The following is a 27,971-nucleotide window of genomic DNA, read 5'->3' as shown; positions in this document are numbered from 1 at the left end:
CCTGAGCCCTCCCTCAAAGGAAAGGAGGAGGTCAGCCTTTAAATTATGAAATGCTGGGGAACTCCCTTTGCCTCGGGGTAGTTCTGTAGTGGCTTTAGATAGACTGTGTGAAGAAATGTCTCTGTTTTTGCTTCATTCAGACATCGACCTCTGTGAAAACAGCGTGCGGAGGCACATTGGACACCTGAACCTCACCTTTGAGCAGCTTCTAAAGTTGATGGAAAGCTTGCCGGGGAAGAAAGTGACGACCGAAGACGTTGAGAAAACAGTGAAGACATGCAAATCAAGTGAGCAACTCCTGAAGCTGCTCAGCCTGTGGAGGATAAAAAATGGCGACCAGGACACGCGGAAGGGCCTGCTGCACGCCCTAAAGCACTTGAAGACGTACCACTTCCCCAAGACTGTCATTCAGAGTCTCAAGAAGACCATCCGGTTCCTTCACAGCTTCACCATGTACAGGTTATATCGGAAGCTGTTTTTAGACATGATAGGAAACCAGGTCCAGTCATTAAAGATAAGCTGCTTATAACCGGAAATGGTCACGGAACTGTTTCCTCACCATGGACCAGATCTGATGAATGAGCAGACTGTTTCTCAGGCGCTTGAGGAGGGAACAGTGATTTCTTTCTCATCACCAAGGACTAGCTTTGACCCCAGGGCCCAAAAAGAAACTATGGTGTGGAGAAAGAACTCTTCTCTCTCCCCCAAAGTATAATAAACCCCAAATAGTTCATCCAGCTGACACATCTGGTCCAATATCTACTGCCTCTATTTTCTCTTGTTACTGCTTGCAGTAATTCAACTGGAAATAAGAAATGAGACTCCATTGTGTTGTACTAAATATCAGAATGTCTAATTTAAATAGCTTTGAGATTTCAGCTGTACTAGAGGCTTTTATTTAAAAGCCATTTTTTTTCTGTAAAAGTTACTAATATATCTGTAACACTATTATAGTATTTGCTATTTATATTCATTCAGATATAAGGTTTGTACATATTACCATCCTAAAGGGAAACTGTGTAAGACTTAATTTTAGAAAGAAAAATATATATATTCTGTTTATTATTATGATACATGAAAGAGATAAAAATATATATTTTTAACAGAATGTTTGTAGCATTTCCTAATATGTACTGCCATTCTTCCTGTGTAGAGTATTTTTGTAATATACTTTAACCTGTATAAGCTGTAATACCATTTTATAGAAAATGCATTATGTAGTCAATTGTTCAATGTTGGAAAGTGTATGAAATATAAATTATCTGAATATTAGATGCTCTGAGAAATTGAATGTACCTTATTTAAAAGATTTTATGTTTTTACCACATAAACAACATCATTAATTAAAGTTTTCAAATTATTTTTCATCGCTTCTCCTCTTGCTTTTATTTGAATGGCACATGAATGGATCTGAGGTTTGACAATTTTCCCTTTCTTTTATCATCAGGACCATTTGGGAACACTGTTAAAAATGCAGATTCCTGGGCCAATTTTTTGAGAAACTCTAGGGAGGAGGGCAGAAACCTGAATTTTTAACATGCTCCAATGCAGTTTTTACTACACATAAGTTGAAGAATTTCTGAAGTCAAGTTTAGTAAACAAATGACACAAGCCACTTATAACTGCTGCGACTAGCATCAAGAGACCAAACTATATAAGTTCTTTTGGTTGCCAGTAAAAGAACTTGTGGGCTTCCCAGGTGGCTCAGTGGGTAAAGAAGCTGCCTGCCAATGCAGGAGACACAGGAGATATGGGTTCAATCCCTGGGCCGGGAAGATCCCCTAGAGGAGGGCATGGCAACCCATTCCAGTATTCTTACCTAGAGAATCCCATGAACAGAGGAGCCTTATGGGCTACAGTCCATAGGATCACAAAAAAGTCTGACATGACTGAGGTAATTGAGCAAGCAGGCATGCACTAGAAACTGGCACTATTTAATTTAAGAAAACATTAACTGGAAGGGTGATGTATTTGGTTGAATGGTAGTCCCTGCCCAAATTATGTTTATACCATATTCTCCAGAATCTGTCAATGTGCTTTAGAAAAATCATCTGTCTTTGTACGTGTAATTAAGTTGTCTTGAGATGAGAAAATCATCCTTGATTATCCAGGTGGGCCCTACATGCAGTGGCAAGTGTCTTCATAAGAGACACAGAGCAGAAAGACAGAAGAAAAGACAATGTGCAGACAGAGGCAGAGATGGGAGTGACGTGGTTTCAAGCCAAAAAGCCATAAGCGAGGGAAGAGAGGAACACTTTCTCCCTGAGAGCCTCTGTAGGGAGTACGCCCTGCTGACATCATGAGTTTGGACTTCTGGCCTCCAGGACTATGAGAGAATTCACATCTGTTGTTTTAAGTCACCCAGTTTGTGGTAATTTGCCACAACAGCCATAGGTACTAATACAGGTTGTATCTAAGCCTCAGAAACAGTAGAATTAAGATAACACTGGGCCCCTGAGTGACAGAAGTTCCTACACTTTGTCTTAGTCTTATATTCCTGTATCTTTTAGTTCAAATTTCTAATTCCTAGCAGAGAGACTCTGGTTGTTCAAATAGGGACTGGTGTAAATACATGGCCAGTGAGGGTCTGTCTTCATCAGCTTCAGCTCCCAAGAAGGGGATATCACTGTGAATGGGGTCCACACCTCATCCTTTCACAGTCTGCATTTCTCTTTTCTGTCACTTTACTAAGATGTAGAATGCAACACCTACATTACAAGTGAAACCTTAATGTAGGTCAAGCCTACCTTTGTGAAATCAGATCATTATGGCTGCTTTGACAGAAGGGTTACTGTTGTTTAGTCGCTAAGTTGTGTCGAACTCTTTTGTAATCCCATGGACTGCAACCCATCAAATCCCATTCATGGGATTTGCCAGGCAAGAATATTGGAGTGGGTTGCCATTTCCTTCTCCAAGGGCCCATCCCAAGGACTGAACCCATATCTCCTGCACTGGCAGATGGATTCTTTAGAACTGAGCCACCAGGGAAGCCCTTGACAGAAGGGTAGATCCTGGTAAATGTCACACAAGCTCATAAATCTGGGGGAAATAAATGGCAGAGGTAAAGTCAAGAGGCTCCAGCCTGGAGAATTAGAGTCCCAAGCTGCAATCCTGGGAGTGGAAAATGTGGAAATTAAGTGCTGAAGGCATAAGTAGGACAGGGGTTAACTAACAGCCAGCATGTTGCCTTCAGAAGCTCCAGTTCCTCCACCAAAGTTCTTCTGCACAGAAAATGAAATGGCCTCATACACATCAGTTAAGTTTAAGAAACGTTTGGAAGTTTAATGGCATCAAGTATAAATCCTTTAAGTGCTAATTTGATTGGCTTCCCTGCCTGCTCCTATGGGTTGAATCTGCCTCAAGCTTCTCCTCCAAGGGAAATATAATATGTAAATTCATGTCAGTTTCTCTCTTTTTTTTAACTTTTAATTTTGAAATAATTTTAGACTTACAGAATCATTGAAAATATTATATAAAATATCCCCAGTAAGCTATTTTGTAAAATACACCTCAATTTCAGTCTGTCTGTTTTCTCGTGAACAGATGATATTATGGATTTGGGGGAAGAATATCACATAGGTAATTGTCGTTCTTACATCATACCAGGGGCAAATGATATCAGCATGACTGCTGTTGATATGAACCTTGATAAAAGTGAATTTTTATATAAAATGTGACATATGTATTGAAGTCCCTTTTTTTTTTCAGATATATGATCATTCACTTGTTCCTATAGGATCTGTTGAAAAGACTAGCATTTCTTTATTTAACTGCCTTTGTGTCTTTGTTACAAATCAGTTGATTATATTTCTGTGGGTATATTGCTGGACTCCATTCTATTCCATTTATCTATCAGTCTGTCTTTTCACCAATACCACAGTCTTTATTTTCTTCCAGTTTTGTTGAAATATAATCAACATACAACACTATATATAAGTTTAGGGTGTACAGCATAATGATTTGACTTATACATCATGAAATGATTATCACAAGTGTAGTGAACACACATAATCTCACATAGATACAAAATAAAAGGGAAAAAATATTTTTTCTTGTGATGAGAACTCTTAGGATTTACTCTCTCAACAACTTTCATATACAATATACAGTAGTGTTAATTATTTAATCATATTGTACATTGCATCCCCAGTGCTGTGTGTGCTTAGTCGCTCAGTCATGTCCAACTCTTTGCAACCCCACGGACTATAGCCTACCAGTCTCCTCTTTCCATGGGGATTCTTCAGGCAAGAATAGTGGAGTAGGTTGCCATGCCCTCCTCCAGGGGACCGTCCCAGTCCAGGGATCCAACCCAGATCTCCTGCATTGCAAGCTGATTCTTTACCCTCTGAGCCACCAGGGAAGCCCAAGAATACTGGAGTGGGTAGCCTATCCCTTCTCCAGGGGATCTTCTTGATCCAGGAATTGAATGGGGGTCTCCTGCATTGCAGGTGGATTCTTTACCAACTGAGATACCAGGTTAGACCTACATCCCTAGTACTTATTTATAATTGGAAATTTCTACCTTTTGACCGTTTTCAACCAATTCCCTGTCCCCCCACCTCTTACCCCCTGCTTCTGGTAGCCACAAATCTGATCTCTTTTCCTATGAATTTCTGTGTTTCTTTCTGAATTACAGTTAACTTACAACATGATATTAATTTCGGTGTACAACATAGAAATTGGATATTTCTGCACATTACAAAATGATCACTATGATAAGTCTAGTTATCATCTATCACCATACAAAGATATCACATTATTAATGTTGTACACTTCATCCCGGTGACTCATTTGTTTGGTAACTGGAAATTTGACCTCTTAACTTTCCTCACCTATTTTATTCATCCCCATACTTCTCCCTCTGGCAACCACTTGTTAGTTCTCTGTGTCTATGACTGCTTCTGTTTTTTCGTTTGTTCATTTATTTTGTATTTTGCTGCTGCTGCTAAGTCGCTTCAGACGTGTCTGACTCTGTGCGACCCCATAGACAGCAGCCCACCAGGCTTCCCTGTCCCTGGGATTCTCCAGGCAAGAACACTGGAGTGGGTTGCCATTTCCTTCTCCAATGCATGAAAGTGAAAAGTGAAAGTGAAGTCACTCAGTCGTGCCCAACTCTTAGCGACCCCGTGGACTGCAGCCTACCAGGCTCCTCTGTCCATGGGATTTTCCAGGCAAGAGTACTGGAGTGGGGTGCCATTGCCTTCTCTGATTTTGTATTTTAGATGACATATATAAGTGAAATCATATGACATTTGTCTTTCTCTGTTTTAATTCACTTAGAATATTATCCTCTAGGCTCCTCTATGTTGTCACAAATGGTATGATTCCATTCTTCTTTATGGCTGAATAATATTTAATTGCATGTATACACCACATCCTTTTTATCCATTCATCTATGGACAGCACTTAGGTTGCTTCCATAGCTTGGCTATTTTAAACTATGCTGTGATAAGCATATGGTGCGTATATCTTTTCATATTGGTGTTTTTGTTTTCTTCAGAAAACTATCCAGAAGTGAGATTGACGAATTGTATTGTAGTTCTGTTTTTAATTTTTTGCATACTTCTTTGCATAGTGGCTGCACCAATTTACATTCTTACCAATAGTGCACAAGGGTTCCCTTTCCCCCACATCCTCAAAACTTGTTATTTGTTCTTTTGACGATAGCTATTCTGACTGGCTATCAAAACTCATTGAAGTTTTGATTTTCATTTCCCTGATGATTATTAATGTTGAGCATCTTTTCATATGTCTATTGGCCATCTGTATGTCTTTTTTGGAAACACGTCTATCCAGGTTCTCTGTCCATTTTCTAACTGATTGGTTTTTTTAGAAGTTGAGTTGTGTAAGTTCTTTGTGCGCTTTTAAAATTAACCTCTCCACTTCCACTGTCATGGGCACTGTTTTCCTTCTGCTAAAATTGTAAAGGAAGCCTTTCCATTAATCCAGTTAGTAACTGGGCTAGTTTTATGATTTGTTGTTGTTGTTGCTAGGTTACATGCCATGAATCACAGATTTTCAAATCTCTATAGATACCTGTTTCTAAGGTGGCTGATGTACATCAAAGCAATGGCTGTAGGATCCTGAATTTCTGGTGTTCCCTTTAGGTTATGCCTCAAACTGGTTCTCTGTGCACATTCTTATTCCTCTAACAACCCTTGCCCAGAAATATTTTTGCTGTTGTCATTTGAAGTTTCATAGTTTCACAGTGTGGGGTGGGAGGTACAATTACCGTGTTCTTTTTTTTCTTTTCTCCTTCTTTTTATTTATTTATTTATTTTTGGCTGCACTGGGTCTTGGCTGCTGTGCTTTCTCTAGGTGCAGTGAGTAGGGGCTACTCGTCATTGCAATGTGCAGGCTTCTCATTGCAGTGGCCTCTCCTGTTGCAGAGGCCCTAGGGGTTCAGTAGTGGTGGCACACAGGCTTAGCTGTCCCACGGCTATTGGGATCTTCCTGGACTAGGGATCGAACCCATGTCCCCTGCATTGGCAGGTAGATTCTTAACCATGGACCACCAGGGAAGCCCATACCTGGTGTTGTTCTCATTAAGGCCCGTAAACATGTCTGTGTCCCTGGGGTGTATGGCCTTCTCAATTTTCCTGCCCCTTCCCTGGCTGCAGTTCTAGGTTCAGTACTTAATTCTGTGCTTTGTCCCAAGAACAGACTTCTCCCTTCTCCTGTTCCCTTTCCTTAGCTATCAGGACACATCATTATCCCCCAAAGTCCATAGTTTGCCTTAGAGTTCACTCTTGGTGTTGTACATCCAAAGTTTTTTTTTTTTTCAAGTCTGAGATTTGAATTTAGTTTGGTTCCTTTTCCTCATAAGTCTGAGAATGTCACTGACTCCAGCTCTCTACATCCTTCAGCTTTACCCATTCTTCCTAGGGGGAAGTCAAAACTTGGTCAGTTTTGTTGTTTAAAGACTTGATGTGAAAGACTGGATGGGAGTTAAAACTATCCTCATGAGTGCAGTCCCACTATCTCCTCTGGTCCATCTGGAAACTTACACAAGTTGTGAAGCAGTTTTAATGAATTAGTATAATGGGGAAAAAAGATTCAGGCCAAGGAACAATTTTGAAATCCTTATTCTACACTTGTCATGAAAAATTTCCTTGAAGTTTTAATCTACAAAACCATGTTTTTCTATCCTATCTATTTTACTAAGCATCTAATTCAATAGACTACCTTCAGTATTTTATTCATATGATGAAAATCCAATGTGTTAACTTATTGAAAAAATATTTGAGTTCCAAATTAGAGTACTCAACACAATATACTTTATACCCAGGTTTACACAAGTTGCAAACCATCACTACTCTCTAGAGTGTAGACTTAGGTTGTTTTAATTTGCTAATTGTGAAACTGTCCCTGTCAAACAGAGAGGTATTTATATTCAGGTATAGAGATGAGTGTGAAAAAAAGGACCTTAAAGACAGAGAACTCCACACTCTTCTTTACCAATGCAGAGATAGCCCTGGAAGTGCATGCGTGTTCAGTCACGTCCAACTCTTTGCAACCCCATGGACTGTACCTCATCAGGCCCCTCTGTCCATGGAATTTTCCAGGCAAGCATAGTGGAGCAGGTTGCCATTTCCTACTCCAGGAGATCTTCCTGACCCAGGGATGGAACCAAGTCCCCTGGATCTGCTGCACTGGCGGGCAGATTCTTTACCACAGAGACATATGGGAAGCCCAGCCCTGGAAATAGCTCCTTTCAAAATACTGAGAACATTTGGAGATGTTTCCTAAGTGAGTGAAAGATGCTCAGTCGTGTCTGACTCTTTGTGATCCCATGGACTATACAGTCCATGGAGTTCTCCAGGCCAGAATACTGGAGTGGGTAGCCTTTCCTAAACTGATACCCACACTCACTGAGGGATAAACTTCTACCATGCTCTTTCCTTGATCAAAGTTTATAACAGTGGTGGTTATCAGTTCAATTAATATAAGTTGTTGATACTGAAAGCAACTGTATTCTCATTCTTTGATTCCTTGCTGTTGTTTGCCAAATTCCTCTCTCTTCACATCTAAGCTAAGCTAAGTCACTTCAGTCGTGTCCAACTCTGTGCGACCCCATAGACAGCAGCCCACCAGGCTCCCCCATCCCTGGGATTCTCCAGGCAAGAACACTGGAGTGGGTTGCCATTTCCTTCTCCAATGCATGAAAGTGAAAAGTGAAAGTGAAGTCACTCAGTCATGTCTGACTCTTAGCGACCCCATGGACTGCAGCCTACCAGGCAAGAGTACTGGAGTGGGGTGCCATTGCCTTCTCCGATAAAGTAGGGATTTAACAGTAATAATAGCCAGCAGCAATCATCTCTGTAATGGAGTTTAAATACATCTGTTCTGAGGATGGTTATAACCTATTAGGTAAGACAGGATATACACATGAAAGAGTAACTGTTAATACCAGACAGGATACCCTAAGTGCCAACTGAATTGTATAAACATGGCATAGTCATCACATGTCACCTTTGAAGCCCAGAGAAAGCCAAGAAGAAACAGTAACTTCAGTTAGGTCAAGTAGCCACATCTAAGCAGAGAGAAAAGGTAGGATATTTGAGATATAAGAAACTACTGCAAAAGTTATAGAAGCCAAAAGGTACATAACGTATTGAAGAAACATTGTCTATACTTACATCGTTTTATATAAAATTCAAAGAGTAGCATTAAATATGTTCATAGAAGTTTATTTTAACCCTCAATGTGCTAGCAATAGAAAAAATTGCTTGATTTACCCCCAAATCTTCATTTTAGTCTGATAAGCACCTCCTTCTTTTAAGGAACTGCTCTCTCCCACCCCACCCCAAACTCATCATGTAGTTCCAATGGGGGCTGATACTAATTCCTTCTCTGTCAACCTCTACGCTTTCCCATTGCTATCCCAAGGTATTCAAAGAGATATATCTTCTTCAGGATTTATAATTTGAAATGACTTGAATATTTTTTTCTGTCCAATGAAATAACTATAAAAATGTAAACCTAAAGCCACTAGAGGTCACAGAGAAAGGGAGTGTCAACAACAAATTAGCATTTGCCATGAGCACTTGCCATCTACCTCTACAAGGATTAAATCAAGTGCTGCTGCAGATGCTGACTTTCAACACCCCCATGAAAGGAGTTCAGGGTGGAGAGAAGAAATAAGGCACTCTGTGCTCTGGGAAAAACTGGCAGAACAAGTCTTCAGATAGTTAGATATTTTCAAGAGATGATTTTATGAGTCCAGTTTTCATATCTCCTCATATCTAGAAAAGCACTAAAATCCTTTATGGCATTGTCTGCTCCAGTGACTAGCAGTAACCTTTATGAGACTAGAAGAAGTCTTCGGTAAAAAATATGTGCTTGATTGTATATACTCCCCCTTCACCAAAACCACATATATGCTGACTTCCCCACTGCCTCTTTGGAACAGTTTCTCAGAGCTATCTAAGAAGCTGTCTCCCAGACTATAATCCTCATTTTGCCCCAAATAAAACTTAACTCGAAACTCTCATGTTGTACCCTTTTTAAGCTGGCAGAAGCTAACAGAGAGAACTAAGGAGAAAAGATAGGCAGAGAATCCTAATGATGTTTAAGCCCCTGGTTCTAGCCACATTTTTTCTTCCTGATATTTAGTTTTGTGAACCATTGACTTTTCCTTCTCCCTCAAGCCAGTTTCTGTCATTCATAAGCAGGAGTCCTTATTTAGGTCCCTAAACACCGGACAAAGTTGTTTGGATTTGAGGAGCTAACAGCAATGACTGTGAGTACTTATCCATCTGAGAATCTTTAGTTTTATAATATCTATATATAAACACAATAGGAGCCATTGAGGTTTAAGAAAGGTATTGATGTTTGCAAGGTAGCATTTCAAGATTATTCTGGCAGGAGTGTAGAGAATGGATTGGAGCAGAAATAGGCTACAATGAAAGCAGAAGAGTTGACTATTAGAACAGTTTCAGCCATGAAGTAAATAGACAACACAGACTAGGGCTGGGAGCCCAGAATGGAAGAGGAGGTCACATTAAAGCATCTGCCATCTTTCCAAGAGTCATCAGAGAAACAGCACCATCACTGGACACTTGGTTATGACTAATGGATTGAGATTCCTGGCTTTTTCCAAGTATTTAATACAAAATAAATCTCCCATTTCCTTGGGTTCTCTTGAGTCTTTTTCCAGGGAAATTCTACCTCATCTTTTGAGACACAAAAGCTTAAGTCATAATTCCACAAAAATCCTTCTAACTAACACAAAGACGTCTTCCAAATTGACATTTCTGTAGCAATTTTGGTTTCTCGTGACTCACTGATTTCAGACAAGAGAGGGTAAACAGGACAGATCATGCATGAAACCTGTGTCATCCTTGTGGAATCACAGGTTTCTAAGAGACAACAAGAGGTCATCTGTTCACCTCTCATGTCATGGTCCAGTCATTTCTAAACCATCCTAGGGATGGTTTAGATGACCTCGAATTTAACCATTTTACAAGTAATCTTATTGCTTAGTGACGTCCCTACAACATATACACATGGACCCACACTGCCAACAGAACACAATTCCAGGACTCAAGAGCTTTCACTCTGAAATTGAAACTGGGGGAAAAAAAAAAATTTCCTTAATAGAAATTCTTACTTAGAATTTTAGAGCAGGTGGGCCCTTCTAGATTGTTCTAACCCAGTATTTATCAGAAATAATCTAATCATAAGTATCACGTGGGATGTTTATTCAAAATACACATTCCCAGCACACTTTCAGGATGATTTTGATTCCATGGGTTAGGAGTTGATGCTAGAATTCTTATTGGGCAATTTTGGAAATGAGTGTATTCTAACCATTAAGGATCCCAATCAAATTGCACAGCTGGAAGAACTCAGACCTCCTAAGACTCAGAACTCTACTACAATGCTCCTTTAACTTTGTGCTTCTCTTGATGAAATGGAAAACAACTAGCTTTCCCTCTCTGAGTGCATTTAGTCACTGTGTATGTATCTATCATTTCACTTATCAAAGGACAGTTCAGCTACCTCTTGATACTGATGTTAATGGTAATAATAACAACAGCATTAATAATTATAATCTCTATCATTTATTACATGCTTTCCTGTTATCCCAAGATTTGTGTGTCCATTTAGGTTCCTAGAAAACAGTGTTATGTAAGTGAAGTAAGTCAGAAAGAGAAAAACAAATATCGTATAATATCCCTTATATGTGGAACCTAGAAAAATGGAACAGATGAACTTATTTTCAAAACAGAAACAAAGTCACAAATGTAGGGAAAAAACTTACGATTACTAAGTTGGGGGAGGGAGGGTGGGATGAACTGGGAGATAGGGATTGACATATAGACACTACTATGTATAAAATAGATAACTAATGAGAACCTACTGTATTAGTGCTGGGAACTCTACCCAATGCTCTGTGGTGGCCTGAATGGAAAGGAAATATAAAAAAGAGTGGATATATATAAACATATAACTTATTCACTTTACTGTACAGCAGATAGTAACACAACATTGTAAAGCAGCTATACTTCAATAAAAAATAATTAAAAACTAAGATGAGAAAATGATGTTCTATAAAGCCAAAAGCCAGGAAATTCTTGATCCATCCTTGATTTGCTATTGCTTCTACACTGACCTTAGAACTCACAGGAAATGCCCTTTAAGAACTTGCTAGGAACACAGCCCTACGCTTAAGCTCATAACAGACATCATCTCATTAAATGTCAACAACCTAATTCATTAACTCTCCCTAATCCACTTGTTATATCATTTCACTAAGTCCTCACAGCCCTAGCAGCTGACTTCTCCTGACATCCACCGTTTTAAAAATTGAGACCTCTCTTATAACCTACTACATGGACTGGGTGTGCCACAACTACCCCGAGTCCTCTACTTCCTACTACTGATCTATCTCAATTACACCTTTGGATTTTAGCTCAAGATACCAAACATCACTCCTGAAATAGGATGACAGTAAGAGCCCAAAGTCATACTTTTGAAAAACAAAATTCACTAGCCAGCAATCCAAGACTAATAGTTTTGTATGGAAACTTCCATCTGTTTTTTGTGGCACCTGGATCAGATTTTTCCCTCCTACCAGGAGAATATGCCACTCAAAAAACTCTGCCTTGGATGATGACATGATGTATTCTGCCATTAAGCACTCATGGCGAGGAAAGCATCCAGGATTTGATTACTAAGAGGAGATGGCAAGAGAAGCAGCTTTGCTAAAGCCTCCAGAATAAATTTCTGTTTAAACCCAAACTATGAAGTTGAAACCGGGTATTAAAAAAACCTAAAGCCTGCAAACTCACACTTGGGTATAACTGGTACTACATCTTTTCTTGATTATTTGAAAATAGCCTCTGTTGACTAGGCCACATTTAGAGAATAAAGAATTTCATAATAAAGTTTCTAGAAAACATAAACTTGATGGAATCTGAGAATAAATATAAGAGATGATTCCACTTCGAAATAAGTAGCCATCTTTCTCAGAAGCAGGCCCACGTGAGTTAATAAACCTTCAGTAAAGGAAAGGGGCTTTAAAGTAAGACACACCTGATTTTAAATATCTTTGGATTTTAATATTCAACATGTGTGTATATAATATTTTAGGAATTATACCAACAGTTTAATAATATTGATGATGACCATGTTTACTTCAAAGGAATTATTCATTTTGTCTTAGTGATTGCTGTTCAGTTTAGCAACTAAGCTCAGTTGCTAACTTGAAATTCCAACTCTTTGCAACCCCATGGACTGCAGTACGCCAGGCTTCCCTGTCTTTTGCTGTCTTTTAGAGTTTGCTCGAACTCAGGTCCATGAAGTTGGTGGTGCCATCCAACCATCTCATTCTCTGTTGTCCCTTTCTCCTCTTGCCCTCAATCTTGTTTTAGTTAGTGCACACTAATTTTGTACTATCTGTCATCTTGTGTTCTTACTTTTAGCTCATTTCTTGATTAACTGAAGGATGTTTGAATAGGTGTAGTAGAATGCATGAAGTGTTGTATATTAAAAGGTTGTTTTCCCTTGTGTGATTGTGTTAAAAAAATACGATTTTGTAGGTTCGGCAGCTTGTTTTCAGTTTGAGGCTATTACAATAAAGCTTCTACGAATATTTGTGTAAAAAATAAATAAATCCTGTCTTTTCTCTTAAGCAGTGTGATTGTTTTAGGGCTCAGCCTCTCTGTCTGCATAATGCATAGACTAAAACCTTAGAAACGTGTCTGGATATCCCATGTAAATTTCTAACACAGTACATGGCAGAGCAAACAAGTGTTTTTTAAAACTTCACACAAAGGATGGGTCCCAACCATTCTGTGTGATCATTTTGATCAGGGAAATGAAATCATTTGACCAGCGAAATGGGAAAGGATCATTCCTCCAGAAAGCTATGCTGATGATTTGGTTCAGAGTTGTAACCACTTCACCCCCAAAATGGAAGGGAGGCAGGTCAAAAGAAGGCGGTTAAGGAGACACATAGGTACCCATAGGCCTGGCTTTTATTTTGAGCCCTAGGCTTTCTGGGCTTCACTGAAATTTTGGACTGCTTATGACAGTGCTGCCGTGCAGAGTACAGACACAGAACACCTGCAACCCAGATGGTTTGTGACAAATGCCATACACGCAACTGCAGGCACCATGGAGAGAGCAGATGCAAATACCGTGGAGATGTTCTCTGTTCACGTGCTCAGCAGAGATGGTAGACAATTATGGGAAGATCCTCTTTAAAACAAAACTCTACCCAGTCACTGACATCTGACAGGCTGAGTTAGCCTATTGCCACAAAGTCAGACAGGTCTTTGAGTGTTCAGGGAAGCCACATCAATCATTCTGACTTCCTTTTGATGAATCTGGATAAAAGAAAATCTTTCTCAAAGAACGATTCCAATTGGAAATAATCTTAAAGGACAGAAGAAAATAGCAATCACTGTGCATCTGTCTTTTGCCAAGATCTTATCTTTTTATGTTCATTCCCTTAACGGCTTTACACATTAGCCCTTAATATTCCCATTTGAAAGATAAAGGGCCATGGCCAAAAGAGAATAAGTTATATGCCCACTATTTCATAGCAAGGGAGTAACGGAGATAGATTTTAAGCTCCATTTTGTCTTTAAAACTCTTGATATTTCATTTTATCATACTGATCCAAAGACATTTGGAGAAGTCAGAGAGCAGTCAGTTAAGAATGGGCATTTAAAAGCTGTATTTAGTATTTCCTGCATTTTCTTGCCCTAGTGTGGAGGGCAAACTGGTTTCATGCAATTTTGAGTTTGGCTACAGATATTTATGACATGTTTGTGTCTACTTATTCTGTTTCCACCCCAAGTGGGTGAACAGAAATTCTTTTTCAATTGATTGATTGATTTTTAACTGCACTGGGTCTTTGTCGCTTGGGCTTTCTCTTTAGTTGCAGCAAGCGAGGGCTACTCCCTAGTTGTGGTGTGTGGGCTTCTCATTGCGGTGGCTTCTCTTATTACAGAGCACGGGCTCTAGGCGGGCAGGCTTCAGTAGTTGTGGCACATGGGCTTAGTTGCTCTGCAGTGTGTGAAATCTTCTTGGACCAGGGATTGAACACATGTCTCCTGCATTGGCAGGCAGATTCTTAACCACTGGACCACCAAGGAAGTCTTGAAATTCAGTTCTGATGTTAACTAGCCAGAGGTAGCACAGACCTCATAGATTATGAGGAAAGGTCCTCCACAAGACTGCCCTGGCTTCAGAGGCATCCGCTAGCCACACGTTTTAGGGAGTCCCCAGGCCACTCACACTTCTCACTGGCTATGAAGAATGGGATCCTACAACCTCCTCAGGCTTGATAATTTGCCAGAATAACTTACAGAACTCAGGAAAGCACTGTACTTATGATCATAGTTTATTATAAAGGATACTCCTAGGGGCAAGATCTAGAAGGGTCCTGGGAGGAGCATGCCTTCTTTGTGTGGAATCAGATGCATCACCCTCTCAGCACATGAATAATGTGTTTATCAACTAGGCAGCTCCACTGTCCAGAGTTTTTATTGGGGTTTCATACATGAGCAGGATTGATTGAACTCAGTTTCCAGCCCTCTTCCACGTCCCGGAGGTCAAGATACCTCAAAGTTGCAACACTAATCAACATGGTTGGTTGATCTTACATCCAGCCTCTATGCTAAAATTATCTAGGAGCCTAACATTTGTAATTACATTGGGTTGGCCAAAAAGTACATTGGATTTTAGGTAAGATGCTATGGAAAAACTCGAATGAACTTCTTGGGCAACCCACTATAAGCATAAAAATGATATTTTTCATCAGTTAGGATAGTACAAAGATTTAGCCTCCCAGAACAAAGACCAGTAAAATTCTCTATTATATACCCTACCCTACCCGACCCTACTCTTCAAACTTGTTCTCTTTCCTAGCATCTCAATTCTGCCACGGGCACCATCAACCACCCTTTAAGCCAGCCATACCTAAAAACCTGAAGTTGTCTTTGACTCTGTCTTTCCTTTGTCCTTCTCAGGTAGGTTAATTTCCCTTGAGCTGGTTTTCTTTTGCAGGTTTCCTGGATTCATCCTCTCCTCTCCATTTCTACTACCAGCATTGCCACTGTCACTCAGAATTCAGACCCAAAGAAGCCTAAGTTGTCCAACTTCCTGAATGATCTGCCTAGTTCCCGCTTCACTGACTTCAATCCTTCTTCCACAAAACTATCAGATCAATCTCTGCTAAACACCCCAGTAATTAACAGTACTTTGAGTCACTTGTGGGCTTTCCTTGTGGCTCAGCTGGTAAAGAATCTGCCTGCAATGCGGGAGACCTGGGTTCGATCCCTGGGTTGGGAAGATCCCCTGGAGAAGGGAAAGGCTACCCACTCCAGTATTCTGACCTGGAGAATTCCATGAACAGTATAGTCCATGGGATCACAGAGTTTGAAATGACTGACTTTCACTTCACTTCATTTGAGTCACTTGTGATACTTTAAAAACTATTGATGTCTGGATCCCATTCTTAAGAGACATGGATTAAATTGGTCCTAGGTGTTAACCTGAGCAAAGGATTCTTTTTTGCTTTTTTTCACAAAGCTCCTGCAATGACCCTAATAAGGAAGCCAAGATTGGGAATTACTGCTGCAGTGAATTTAAAAAGAATACAGCAGTCAAATTCAAGTTTTTTTTGGCTCCACTTCTAACTAGTGGTCAGCTCTTGAGCTATTTAAGCAATCACCTGGTATCTATGTTTGTTTTTGGAAACTGGGAAGAATAATAATGCCTTAGAGGGCTGTTAAGAACATTGAATGATATAATGCACGAAAAGTGTCTAGTGCAGCACATGACTCAGAGTGTATTCCCAACCAATACTAGCTCTAAGAGTGTTTCGTGGCCATTCACCTTATCTCGGAGACTACAAGCTACAGGGTTTGCCTGGGCATAACCAGCCCCTCTTTTTGTGGTCCTCAAAAAAAAAAAAAAAAAAACACTTGTTATTTGATGGATAGGAAACAAGCAAGTGTGGCCAAACCACATGATTGCAGTTCTTTGAGCCATAAATCTTATTTTATTTTTAGTATAGCTTTGTCATATCTTTGCTTTCCAAGTATCTTTAACCAGTGTAATCTGGATGCATGTTAGAATCATTTTGGAAGCTTTTAAAAAATACGAGGTCCAGGGCCTACCCTCCTAGAGATGTAAACTCAATTGGGACTCAGGCATCAGTGTTTTCTAGTTTTCCAGGTAATAGCAATACACAGAAAAGGACGAGAATCTAGAACCTGGACTTAGAGTCTACAATTGTGCTCTGGGTATAGCCACCTATCAGTAGCCACAGGAGACTGCTTCCAGGAGCTCCACAGATGTCAAAATCCAAGGCTCTTCAAATCCCTTATAAACATAATATGGCATAGCACATTTACCCCTTGGTGTCTGTGGGTCTGCATCCATGAATTCAACCAACAGTGCAGTGGGTTCAGCCAAACACAGATTAAAATCACACCTGGGGGACTTCCCTGGTGATCCAGTGGTAGGACTTTGCCTTCTAATGCAAGGGGTGTGAATTTTATCCCTGGTTGGGGAGCTAAGATACCCACAAAACTCTGGTCAAAAAAACCAAAACATAAAACAGAAGCAACATTGTAACGAATTCAATAAAGACTTTTAAAATGGTCCACATAAAAAAAAAAAAATCTTTAAAAACTCGCAGTTGGTTGAATTAGTGGATGCAGAAGCCTCCATAGGGCACTGCCTATACTTCTAATGCAAGTAGTAACATATACCCGAGATGCCATAGGGAGTCTATTGATTGGGAGACAATGTAGTACAGGGAGAAGAAAAGAGAGAAGGGATTAAAAAAAGAAGAAACAAAAAATAGATAAAGTAAGGAAAAGAAGATAGTCAAGTACACCTATAAGGTATCTCTGGATTATTTATTGGCACTTACTGGCTTCCCTGGTGGCTCAGTGGTAAAGAATTTGCTTCCCAATGCAGGAGACGTGGGTTCCTTCCCTGAGTTGGGAAGATCCCCTGGAGAAGGAAATGGCAACCCACTCCAGTATTCTTGCCTGGGAAATCCCATGCACAGAGTAGCCTGGCAGGCTACAGTTCATGAGGTTGCAAAACAGTCAGATACAACTTAGCAACTAAGCAACAACAAAACAACAATAAGTGTCATGTAGTAACTATGATCTTCCACCTTAATTAGGTCCTTAAGGAGAGATGAGTATCTCATTAAGGAGAATCTCATTAGAGTGGAGACTCTGTGCTTCCCAGAGCATATACTCAAAATACATATCAGCAAGACCGAATCTGACTTCTGCACAGATTTGTTCTGTGGCTACTCAGGTAGGTAGTATTGGAAGACATGTTAAATAAAGACTAAGTTGAAAGTTTGGGGCTAGTCCTTAAACAGCCATAGAAAGGGAATTCCTTGCTCACCCTAGGTGGTACACTGTCACTATGGGGACTGCAGGAATGTGAGTCAGAAATTACTTGAGTCAGAAATTACTCAAGAAAGTTACTCAATCTCCTAACATCCGGTGGCAAAGAGAGCAGCTAAGTAACCTCAAGGTGACTCCCAGGCATGAAGCAGTCAACAGCATTGGTCAAGTGGCCTTGGCAGAGAATTTTCCTATATGCTACAAAGGGATCTATAGCAAAAATCACATCATAAGTTAAATTTTTATATCTTTTATAATTTTAAAATTCTTTCCCATTTATGAGTTCATTTGATTTTTTTCCCCCCCAGGGGAAAAAATACAAAAAAACTGTAAAACACATAGGTCAAATAATTACCCCCATACTTGAGATAAAGTATCAGGTAGTAAGTGACTGAGTTTTGCAGATAAAGGCTTCTGATCTTACCTCCTTTCTGGATGTGACCCTTTTTAAAGAAAAGGATAATCAGTCATGGCATAGATGATTCCAAAATAAGCTATAAATATTTTAAAATGAATTATCACTCTGTCATACAGAGTGAGGTAAGTCAGAAAGAAAAATAAATATATATTAATGCATATATGTATAATCTAGAAAAATGGTATAGATGATCTTACTTGCAAGGTAGAAATAGAGACACAGATGTAATGAACAAACATATGGTCACATTTGGGGGAAAAGGGGTTGGAGGAATTAGGATTTACATATATGCACTATTGATATTATGTATAAAATAGATAACTAATGAGAACCTACTATATAGTACAGGGAACTCTACTCAGTGTTCTGTGGTGACCTAAATGGGAGGAAATCCAGAAAAGACAGGATAAATGTATACATATGGCTGATTCACTTTCCTATACAGTAGAAACTAACACAACATTGTAAAGCAACTATACTCCAATAAAAGTTAATTTCAAAATGAAATATCCAGGTTCTGGAGGAAAAAAAAAAAAAAAGCATCAGTAGGGCACCAATAGGCTCCCTCTAAGAGAACTTCCTAGGAAATGTGAATTTGGAGAGGTATTTTGATACTGAATAATAGCAGTACTACCTTTCTGGGAAATGTAATTTCATATAAACAGCATTTTGCAAGCAGAAGGAAGTCATATATATATAGAAAACACACCACCATATACACGCTTCTGAAGTGAAAATGAAATCTCATTTGCCAAATGTCACTGTGTTAAAAGACACTTTCTTCATCATAGCTACTGATCGTTAAATATCTGAACGGCAGCACAATATGACTCTCGACACACATTAACCATCTAAACCTAACAACTCTCCTGTGAGATGGGTAATTATTACAAGAATGTTCTCAGATCACAACGAGGAGACTGAGGTGCCCCCAGTCAGAGCCCCGCAGCTGGTGGACCGCAGAGCCATGATTCAGACCCAGGTCTTTCTGACTCCGAGCTCATGCTTTTTCCGCTGTTCTATGCCATCTCCTCAAAGCCCATAATTAAGCAAAATAATATGCTCTTCACAAATGAAAAGATCTCAAGCACAAGAGTGATGAGACAACATTCGGTTGATGGGCTTCCAAATGTGCGGCGGATCCTTTTTCTGGAAACCGCATTTGGCTTCAGGGGCCTCAAGTCCAGACAGTTTTGGTGACGTAAGTCAAGGTCTCCGTGGCTGTTGGCCTTGAGTCTGAAATAGCTCTGAGCCCTCCTGTCCCGGGCGTCTCCCCTGAACCACCCCCTCCCCCGCAACCCCCCACCCCAACTCCCACCAAGCTCAGACCTGCCGCAGGACTTGCGAGTGGCTGAGGAGACAAGCTCGTGGGGTTGGAGACAAGGTACATTGTGATCTCCTTCCTCATGCCAGTAACTATTTCCAATGCTCTCACTCTCTCCAGAGCTTATTCTCAGCTCCGTAGGGCTTCATGTTTGTTTGTTTTGCTTTCAGCTCTAAAAAGGACTCTTACCAGCAGTTAAAGACTTTAACAAAATTATTTGTCACTTAGAGCAATCCAGAGGGTGACTGAAAAGGAATGACAGACACTCTGCAAGGTGATGCTAGAGACCGGATTTTAAGTGTAAACTGCTGTGGTGTCTCCCCACTCTCATTCCTATCCACTTTGTTTGAGTCAAAGAGTGGCTTCCCTCAGGTCTGAAAGTCAGTCAGCACACAGTACACCCAGGGCTGTCATCACATGCAACTCAATCTTACCATGGAGTCCTCGTAATTCTGCAGGTGTGGTTTCTCTGCGTGTTGCCATCTCCCCTCAGTCTTCCTTGGTCCAGGTCTTGTCTTCCTGGGGACCTTATCCTTTTCCTACCAAGGTTTGGTTTCTGTTAAAAGGAAGCAATAAAAAGTAGTGAAAGGGGGCAATGGAATTAAAGTCCAAAGAACTCAGGCTCTGTTTACTTCCCTTTTCCCTCACATAGATGGGGTGGCTATGGACTCTTTTTCTCATATTATAAAGCAGAGATCATGCAATACTTGTCCTACATATCTCACAGACCTTTAGTAAGGATCAGAGAAAAAAGTAGATGAAAAAGAACTCAATAAATTAAAGGTAAATTCACTGGCTACTCATGTGATTAGAGATTGTGCTTTAATAGAGCTCCCTTTAAAAGAGGGAGGCAGAACTGGAAGTGAAGTATTATATGACGTGAGGTGGTGAAGAAATGTACAGACTGTCACTGGGGCCTGGAGGAAGGAACTTGGTTGATGTCTGGGGACATGGGTGCCAGGTTCCAGAACAAATCCAGAGAGGAAGTCAGATTTAAGCTTGGCCACGAAGGCTGAATGCTCTTTTCTGAGAAAGCAAAGGAGCAGAGGGCATTTCAGAAGACCAGCACATACAAAAAGCCTCATGTGTTAATATATATTTTGTATCCTAAGTGCCAGGGATGGGGGTGGACAACAACTACTTTGAAGCAGAAAGTGAAATAAGAAGACCTTTTTTACTTTTTTAAGGGTGAAACATATGGCATTTTGCTTAATTTTTTGACTCTGTATATATTTTGACTTTAGATTTTGTTAGAGCAACATATTGTGAAACATTTAAATTCAAATAACTAGTGTCCTTTTTCCCATTTTCTTTTTTAACTGAGGTATACTGTATTAGGCCAAGAGGCACATGAAAATATGCTCAACATCACTAATTACTAATATTGTGCTGTGCTCAGTTGCTCAGTCGTGTCCAACTCTTTGTGATGCCATGGACTGTAGCCCACTGTGCTCCTCTGTCCGTGGAATTTTCCAGGCAAGAATACTAGAATGGGTTGCCATTTCCTACTCTGGTTATTAATATTTAGTGAAATGCAAATCAAAACCACACTGAGGTATCACTTCAGACTGGTCAGAATGGCAATCATCAAAAAAACCTATAAACAATAAATGCTAGAGAGGATGTGGAGAAAAGAGAACCCTGCTACCCTGTTGGTGCGAATGTAAATTCATACAACCACTATGAAGAACAGTATAGAGTTTCCTTAAAAAAAAAATGGGAAAAAAAAGAAGCATTTTAAAAATATTTCAGGGGCAGAAGGGTGAGGGAAACATGAGAAAATTTAACTGCTATTGTGATTATCATGAGCGATTATCACATGAACCTTAATAGAGACTGAATAATGACTGGTCCAGGGTTGGGTTATCCACCGCACAAAGGAAAGAAAGTGAATCCTGGAGCAAGACCGGGAAGGGAAAGAGACATTGGTCCTCATTTCAAGATAAGGTGATACTCCTGAGTAGGAAAAAGCTTCCCTTCTAAGGCGGTAGAAAAGAAAATGAACCTGAGAATGCAAAATTGACCTCTGAGCCTGAAGTCATAGGAGTCTAGATGGTTCAAGGACACTCTTCTGAATGTGCAGGGAGGATACCTTCTGACCCAGAAAGACGGTCACCAGTAGGAATGCAAGGAGGCGCTTGGAAGGGACCCCAGAAGAAGAATGCACTTGGTTGTATTATGTCTGGGCCTTTGTATTAAATAGCAGTTGTACTTTCCCAGATTTTAATCCCCTTCAGTTATCCCTGAGACATCAGCCATGTCATGGAAACCTTATCAACTGGTCTCAGCTGTGCTGTAGTGAAATAAAAATGAAGCTCATCCAAACTGGGATCATAACAATACAGAGAGAAGTGGTGAGAATAATGCTGAGCATTTATTGAGAATTTTCTATGTGCCAGGAATGAAGTGTTAGGAGCTTAAGGGGATTACCTTATTTTCTCAAAATCTTGAGATTATAGAACTCTAATTATTCTCATTTTACAGGGAAGAAATTTAAGGTTTAGACTGGTTAAATAACTTGCCTAAATCACACATCTGAGATGTGGGGTTCTGTCTCTAGAGACAATTGTCTTTGCTACTACTCTTGATACTTCCCAGATGAGGTTCACAAGGGGGCCGGAGGCTTCAGTCCAAGGATGTGGTGGCTACAGCCAGCATGGAGTGGGTGGTGTCATGGGGAACTGAGATGGAGCAGCCATTGGGGTCTATTGCTGAATGATGGAAGGGCAGGCAATGACCCACATAAACACTGGAAATGAGAGAAGACAAGGCCGGGGGCTTCTCTGAGAACCAGTAGAAAGATCAGGGGGCCTTAAAATAAAGACCAAGTACCTGTTCATAATAATGAATAACATCAAGGGAGGAAACTGCAGCCTAACCTATGTGACTATCTTTTATGCCTATAAGACAGTGAGGACTGAGGGACATCCAGGTTGTCATTACATGACAATGAGTAAGTGAACAAAGAAAAAGAGGCTATTAAGCAATGATGAACTGGCCCATAATCAAATTTCAAACTTGAAAATTTCTAAGAAAAGACTCTATTCTATATAGGTCTAAACAAATTTCACACTGAGAGCATGCTGTTTTCAGAGCTCTCTGACTTTATCTGCTGTTCTATTATCAACTCCACTGTTACTAATGGATTTTCTAGCTGAACTCAATATTTGGTTGTGTGAAGAAGAAACTGGTGGCAGCATCAGAAATTCCCTTAAAGGTAAATAACAACAAGGTCTACCCTAGAGGCCTCACAGTTATGACATTGCCTTCCAGACCAGTCCCAAGGGGCCATAGGTGTCTCAGCCAAGGAGTCTTACTCTCTCATGGTGAAGCTTCTCCATTTCCACCATCCCTGTAGAAAGTTCCACTGTTCACAGATGAATCCACCATTAGACTGTCTACAAATCAGGCAACATAACTGAATGTTAAGAGTGCTGCCACTCAAACTGTGAGAATGCAGATCATTGGCAAAAGAAGCATCTGGAAGCTTATTAGAAATGCAGACTGTCAGGCCCCACCCAAGACATGATGAATCAGAATCTCCATTTTAACAAGATCCCAGGTAATTCGTGTGCATGGTAAAATTAAGAAGCAGAACTTAAGATTGCCTGAGACCTTTAGGGACTTCCCTGGTGGTCCAGTGGCTAAGACTCCATGCTCGCAATTCAGGGAGTCCGGGTTCAATCCCTGGTCAGGGAACTAGATCCCACGTGCTGCAACTGAGAGAGTTAATTCTTAGGTAGGTTGATAAGAAGTCTGGGGTCCCTGAGAAGGAGAAAAGGGTCTGAGGCTCTCAAGGAGGAGAAAAGGACAAACTTTTTTCTACATTCCTTAGTCTTGGTCACATAATTTTTTTTTTTTTCTTTAAGCCCAGAGCTGATGATTACACAACAAAACAAGTCATCTTAAACTCAGTAGATTCTCTGGAGAAGGAAATGGCAACCCACTCCAGTACTCTTGCCTGGAAAATCCCATGGATGGAAGAGCCTAGTAGGCTACAGTCTGTGGGGTCACCAAGAGTTGGACACGACTGAGTGACTTCACCTTCACCTTCACCTTCAAGGATTATATAACAACAATGTATCCTGCTTGAGGACTGTTTCTCCTTCTTAGGAACCTTCTGACTAATCCTGATATCTTTGGGAGTGAGTCTGGTAAGATCTTTCTATTACTAGTTCAAATCCTGTCATCTTAAAATGTAAATTGTGGGAGTGGGTCTGGTAAGACCTTTACAACCTTGAGACATTCTTTTGATTTACTGTAATAACCAATTGAAAAAGTGTATAGCTCCCTTGCTAAGACTACTGAGAGGGGCACTGTCTGTCCCCCTTCTGATGTCTATGTCAGAAGCTTTTTCTGTCCTTCTGCCACACAAAAGCTCTGAGTAATCAAGCCTGGTCCCTGATCTTCAAGCTGAATCTTCTTCAGAGATCACGAATCTGACATCATTCACCATTAAAGATCCTGCATGCTGCAACAAAGATCAAAGATCCCACATGCCGCAACTAAGAGCCAACACAGCCAAAGAAAGAAAGAAAAAAGATTGCTTGCCGTCTTTAACTATCAGACACCACATAGGATATAGTATCCATGTTATATTAACTCAAGTAAGAGTTGGTGCCTCCCAATCAAGTAATGAATCTATTAACTATTCACTTCTTCATGTGTCCCTGACTCTGCTAAGCACTGTTGTGAAATAAACAAAATCCCCCAAAGCAAGAACAGCAACAACAAAAGGCCAAGATAAGATTCCTGTTTTGCATACTTAATTCTGCTGGAGAAAGAAAACCTGCATATGCTTAGAATGACCTTTCCAGAAAATTAAATCAGACTCTGTCACTGCCCTGCACAAAATAACTAGGGTTCCCCATGGCCAACTAGATGAAATCTAGACTCCTGCAGAGCATAAGAAGCCTGTTAGCAGCTTGGTGTACACCTTCCTCCCAGCTTTCTCCATGGTCACATCTCTCCCCAGTGCTTTGCTTCTGTCACTGAACTTGGTGAGGGAATGTGTTGCCCCTCTAGTATATTTCTATTATCAATTCTTTTTATGACCGTCTCATGGGAACAATATGGGCTTCCCTAGTGGCTCAGACGGTAAAGCTTCTCTCTTCAATGCAGGAGACCCAGGTTTGATCCCTGGGTTGGGAAGATCCCCTGGAGAAGGAAATGTATTCTTCAGTATTCTTGCCTGGAAAATCCCATGGACCCGGAGCCTGGTAGGCTACCGTCCATGGGGGCGCAAAGAGTCGGACACGACTGAGAAACTTCACTTTCACTTTCTTTCACTTTCATGGGTATAAAGGCATCCGGTAAATGTCCAGTTGGAAGAAATGAAAATGGCTTAGGAAACAGCTATACGTCAATGATGCAACAGATCAGCATCACAGCCTCCAACTCAGGCACACCTAAAAGCCCTGGCCCATGCTTAAGCCCTAGGCTTATCTGATAGCTCAGTTGGTAAAGAATCTGCCTGCAATGCAGGAGACCCAAGTTCGATTCCTGGTTTGGGAATGTTAGGTAGGTAGAATAGGGAAAAGGAGTCCAAAATGGTGGTGGCTAAAAGACAAGGAAGGTCTGAGGACCAGAATGAAGACTTCAGGCAGAAAAAACAGCACTCCTGGCTAAGCCCAATTTGCATAGGGCAGGCCCAGGTGGAGGAAAAAACATATAAAAGGAAGAGCCAAAGCGCTTTCTCTCAGACTCTCTCTCCCACGTGCGCACACGCTCTCACTCGTGCATGCGCTCTCACGCACGTGCTCTCGCTCTCTCTCTCTCTCTCTCTCTCTCCCCCTACGCACTCCTCCACTCTCTTCTCTTCGAGTCTTGGATTCTCCTGCTATCTTCTAAATAAAATGGAGCTGTAACACTGATTTGCCTAAGAGCTGTAGCACGGTTTGTCCAAGACCTGAGAGCTGTGATGCGCCGAGGGCTTTAATGTCTGTCGCTCCAATTCTTTGTTGTGACAAGACAAAGAACCAAGGAACATACACTCGCGTGACAGGAAGATCCCCTAGAGAAGGGAAAAGCTACCCATTCCAGTATTCTGGCCTGGAGAATTCCATGGATTGTATAGTCCATGGGGTTGCAAGGAGTCAGAGCCAGCTGAGTGACTTTCACATGTAAGTGCCCTAATCTTTTGCCCTGAGGCTTCTCCCAGGAATCATCTGACCTGCCTGTGAAGTTTGGTGGGTGCTGGAGGCTCAATTCTCTTCTTGGGATATTCTTCCAAACCTCCTTCATTTAGGAGACACCTACACATGGTTTGTATTTCGCTTCCGAGGTGACATCCTTTTTCAAATTATTTCCCCAATTAAGTTGTTACAGGGCTTCTCTGGTGGCTCAGAGGTTAAAGAGTCTGCCTGCAATGCAGGAGACCTGGGTTCGATCCCTGGGTCGGGAAGATCCCCTGGAGAAGGAAATGGCAACCCACTCCAGTATTCTTGCCTGGAGAATCCCATGGACAGAGGAGCCTGGTGGGCTACAGTCCACGGGGTGGCAAAGAGTTGGCACGACTGAGGGACTTCACTTGTTACAGAATATACAGAGTTCCCTGTGCTACAGAGTAGGTCCTTGGTGCCTATCCATTTTAAACATAACAGTGTGTAACATGTCAGTCCCCAACTCCCTAACTATCCCTTCCCCGCTTCCCCTCCCCATTCCCCCTTCCCGTAGCTGTTTCGTTCTCTAAGCCTGTGAGTCTGTTTCTGTTTTGCAGTTTGAAAAATAATAAACACATGTATATGTATAACAGAATCACTTTGTTATACAGTTGAAACTAACACAACATTGTTAATTGATTATATTCCAATATAAAATAAAAAGTAAAAAAAAATGTGACATCCTCTAGGAAGCTTCTTCCCTTCCCAAGACTGAGTTGGACTTTCCCATCTCTGTGTTCTGACTTTGTGCTTATCTCTGTCTTAGATCTTATCTGGTTGATTGTTTATCTTTGCTTGCCTGTCTCTCCCATCTGATAATCACTTTATCTAGGACAGTCTTGTCTTCTAACGAAGGAATAGAATCATGCCTGTATTTTCAGTGTTCTGCAAATACCTGGCACAAAATAGACCAGGGCTTCCCAACCCCTTTGAACTTATCATCATATCCAACCACATATCACCCAAAAATCCATATGCCTGCGCTTCCTCTCCCAATTCCTGTTTCCATAATTCTAGGATACGAACCAGGTTTCCATATCTTTCATATGCTCCACAGATAATTCTGATATGCAACCAAGATTTAGAAACAGTGCAGTAAGCCCCTTGTACCATTTGTTAGTAAAGGAATTATTCATCCTCTACCCCTAGGCATGATCCATTGCTTTTCTAGACAAACCTGAGGCATCTCCCTGACATACTCTGATTGGTTGAATTGCCGTGGTCCTTTCTGGCTAGATATTAGTTCAGTTCAGTCCTTCAGTCCTGTCTGATTCTTTGCGACACCATGGACTGCAGCACACCTGACCTCCATGTTCATCACCAACTCCCAGAGCTTACTCAAACCCAAGTCCATCAAGTCTGTAATGCCATCCAACAATCTCTCTTCTGTTGTCCCCTTTTCCTCCTGCTTTCAATCTTTCACAGCATCAGGGTCTTTTCAAAGGAGTCAGTTCTTCACATCAGGTGGCCAAAGTATTGGAGTTTCAGCTTCAGCGTGAGTCCTTCCAATGAATATTCAGGACTGATTTCCTTTAGGATGGACTGATTGGATCTCCTTGCTGTCCAAGGGACTCGCAAGACTCTTCTCCAACACCACAGTTCAAAAGCGTCAATTCTTCAGCGCTCAGCATGCTTTATGGTCCAACTCTCACATCCATACATGACTACTGGAAAAACCATAGCTTTGACTAGATAGACCTTTGCCAGCAAAGTAATGTCTCTGCTTTTTAATATGTTATCTGGGTTGGTTATAGCTTTTCCTCCAAGGAGCAAGCGTCTTTTAATTTCATGGCTGCAGTCACCACCTGCATTGATTTTGGAGACGAGGAAAATAAAGTCTCTCACTTTTTCCATTGTTTCGTCATCTATTTGCCATGAAGTGATGGGGCTGGATGCCATGATCTTAGTTTTCTGAATGCTGAGTTGTAAGCCAGCTTTTTCACTCTCCTCTTTCACTTTCATTAAGAGGCTCTTTCATTCCTCTTCACTTTCTGCCATACGAGTGGTGTTATCTGCATATTTCTGCCGGTTATTGATATTTCTCCCAGCAATCTTGATTCCAGCTTGTGCTTCATCCAGCACAGCATTTTGCATGATGTACTCTGCATATAAGTTAAATAAGGTCGGTGACAATATACAGCTTTGATGTACTCCTTTCCTAATTTAGAACCAGT

At 40.8% G+C, this 27,971-nt stretch overlaps 1 protein-coding gene and 1 long non-coding RNA gene across 10 annotated transcripts in view; one reads left to right on the top strand and one right to left on the bottom strand.

Moving 5' to 3' along the window:
* Positions 1-1,360, top strand: part of TNFRSF11B (TNF receptor superfamily member 11b) — a 28,196-nt gene extending 26,836 nt beyond the window's left edge. The window contains exon 5 of the mRNA XM_006041054.3: positions 141-1,360. Within this exon, the coding sequence (XP_006041116.2) occupies positions 141-529 (389 nt within the window). The 3' untranslated portion in view covers positions 530-1,360. The remainder of the gene's footprint in view (positions 1-140) is intronic.
* LOC102413604 overlaps positions 1-27,971 on the bottom strand; it is a 347,952-nt gene that overhangs the window by 22,482 nt on the left and 297,499 nt on the right. For all 9 annotated transcript variants that reach the window (XR_006544733.1, XR_006544734.2, XR_003103454.2 and 6 more), the window contains one exon: positions 20,071-20,192. This is a non-coding gene — a long non-coding RNA (uncharacterized LOC102413604). The remainder of the gene's footprint in view (positions 1-20,070; positions 20,193-27,971) is intronic.

The sequence above is a fragment of the Bubalus bubalis genome, chromosome 15 (assembly GCF_019923935.1).
Source record: "Bubalus bubalis isolate 160015118507 breed Murrah chromosome 15, NDDB_SH_1, whole genome shotgun sequence".
NCBI lineage: Eukaryota > Metazoa > Chordata > Mammalia > Artiodactyla > Bovidae > Bubalus > Bubalus bubalis.
Note: the sequence above shows the minus strand (reverse complement) of the source record. Positions and strands in the feature narration are given on the sequence as shown.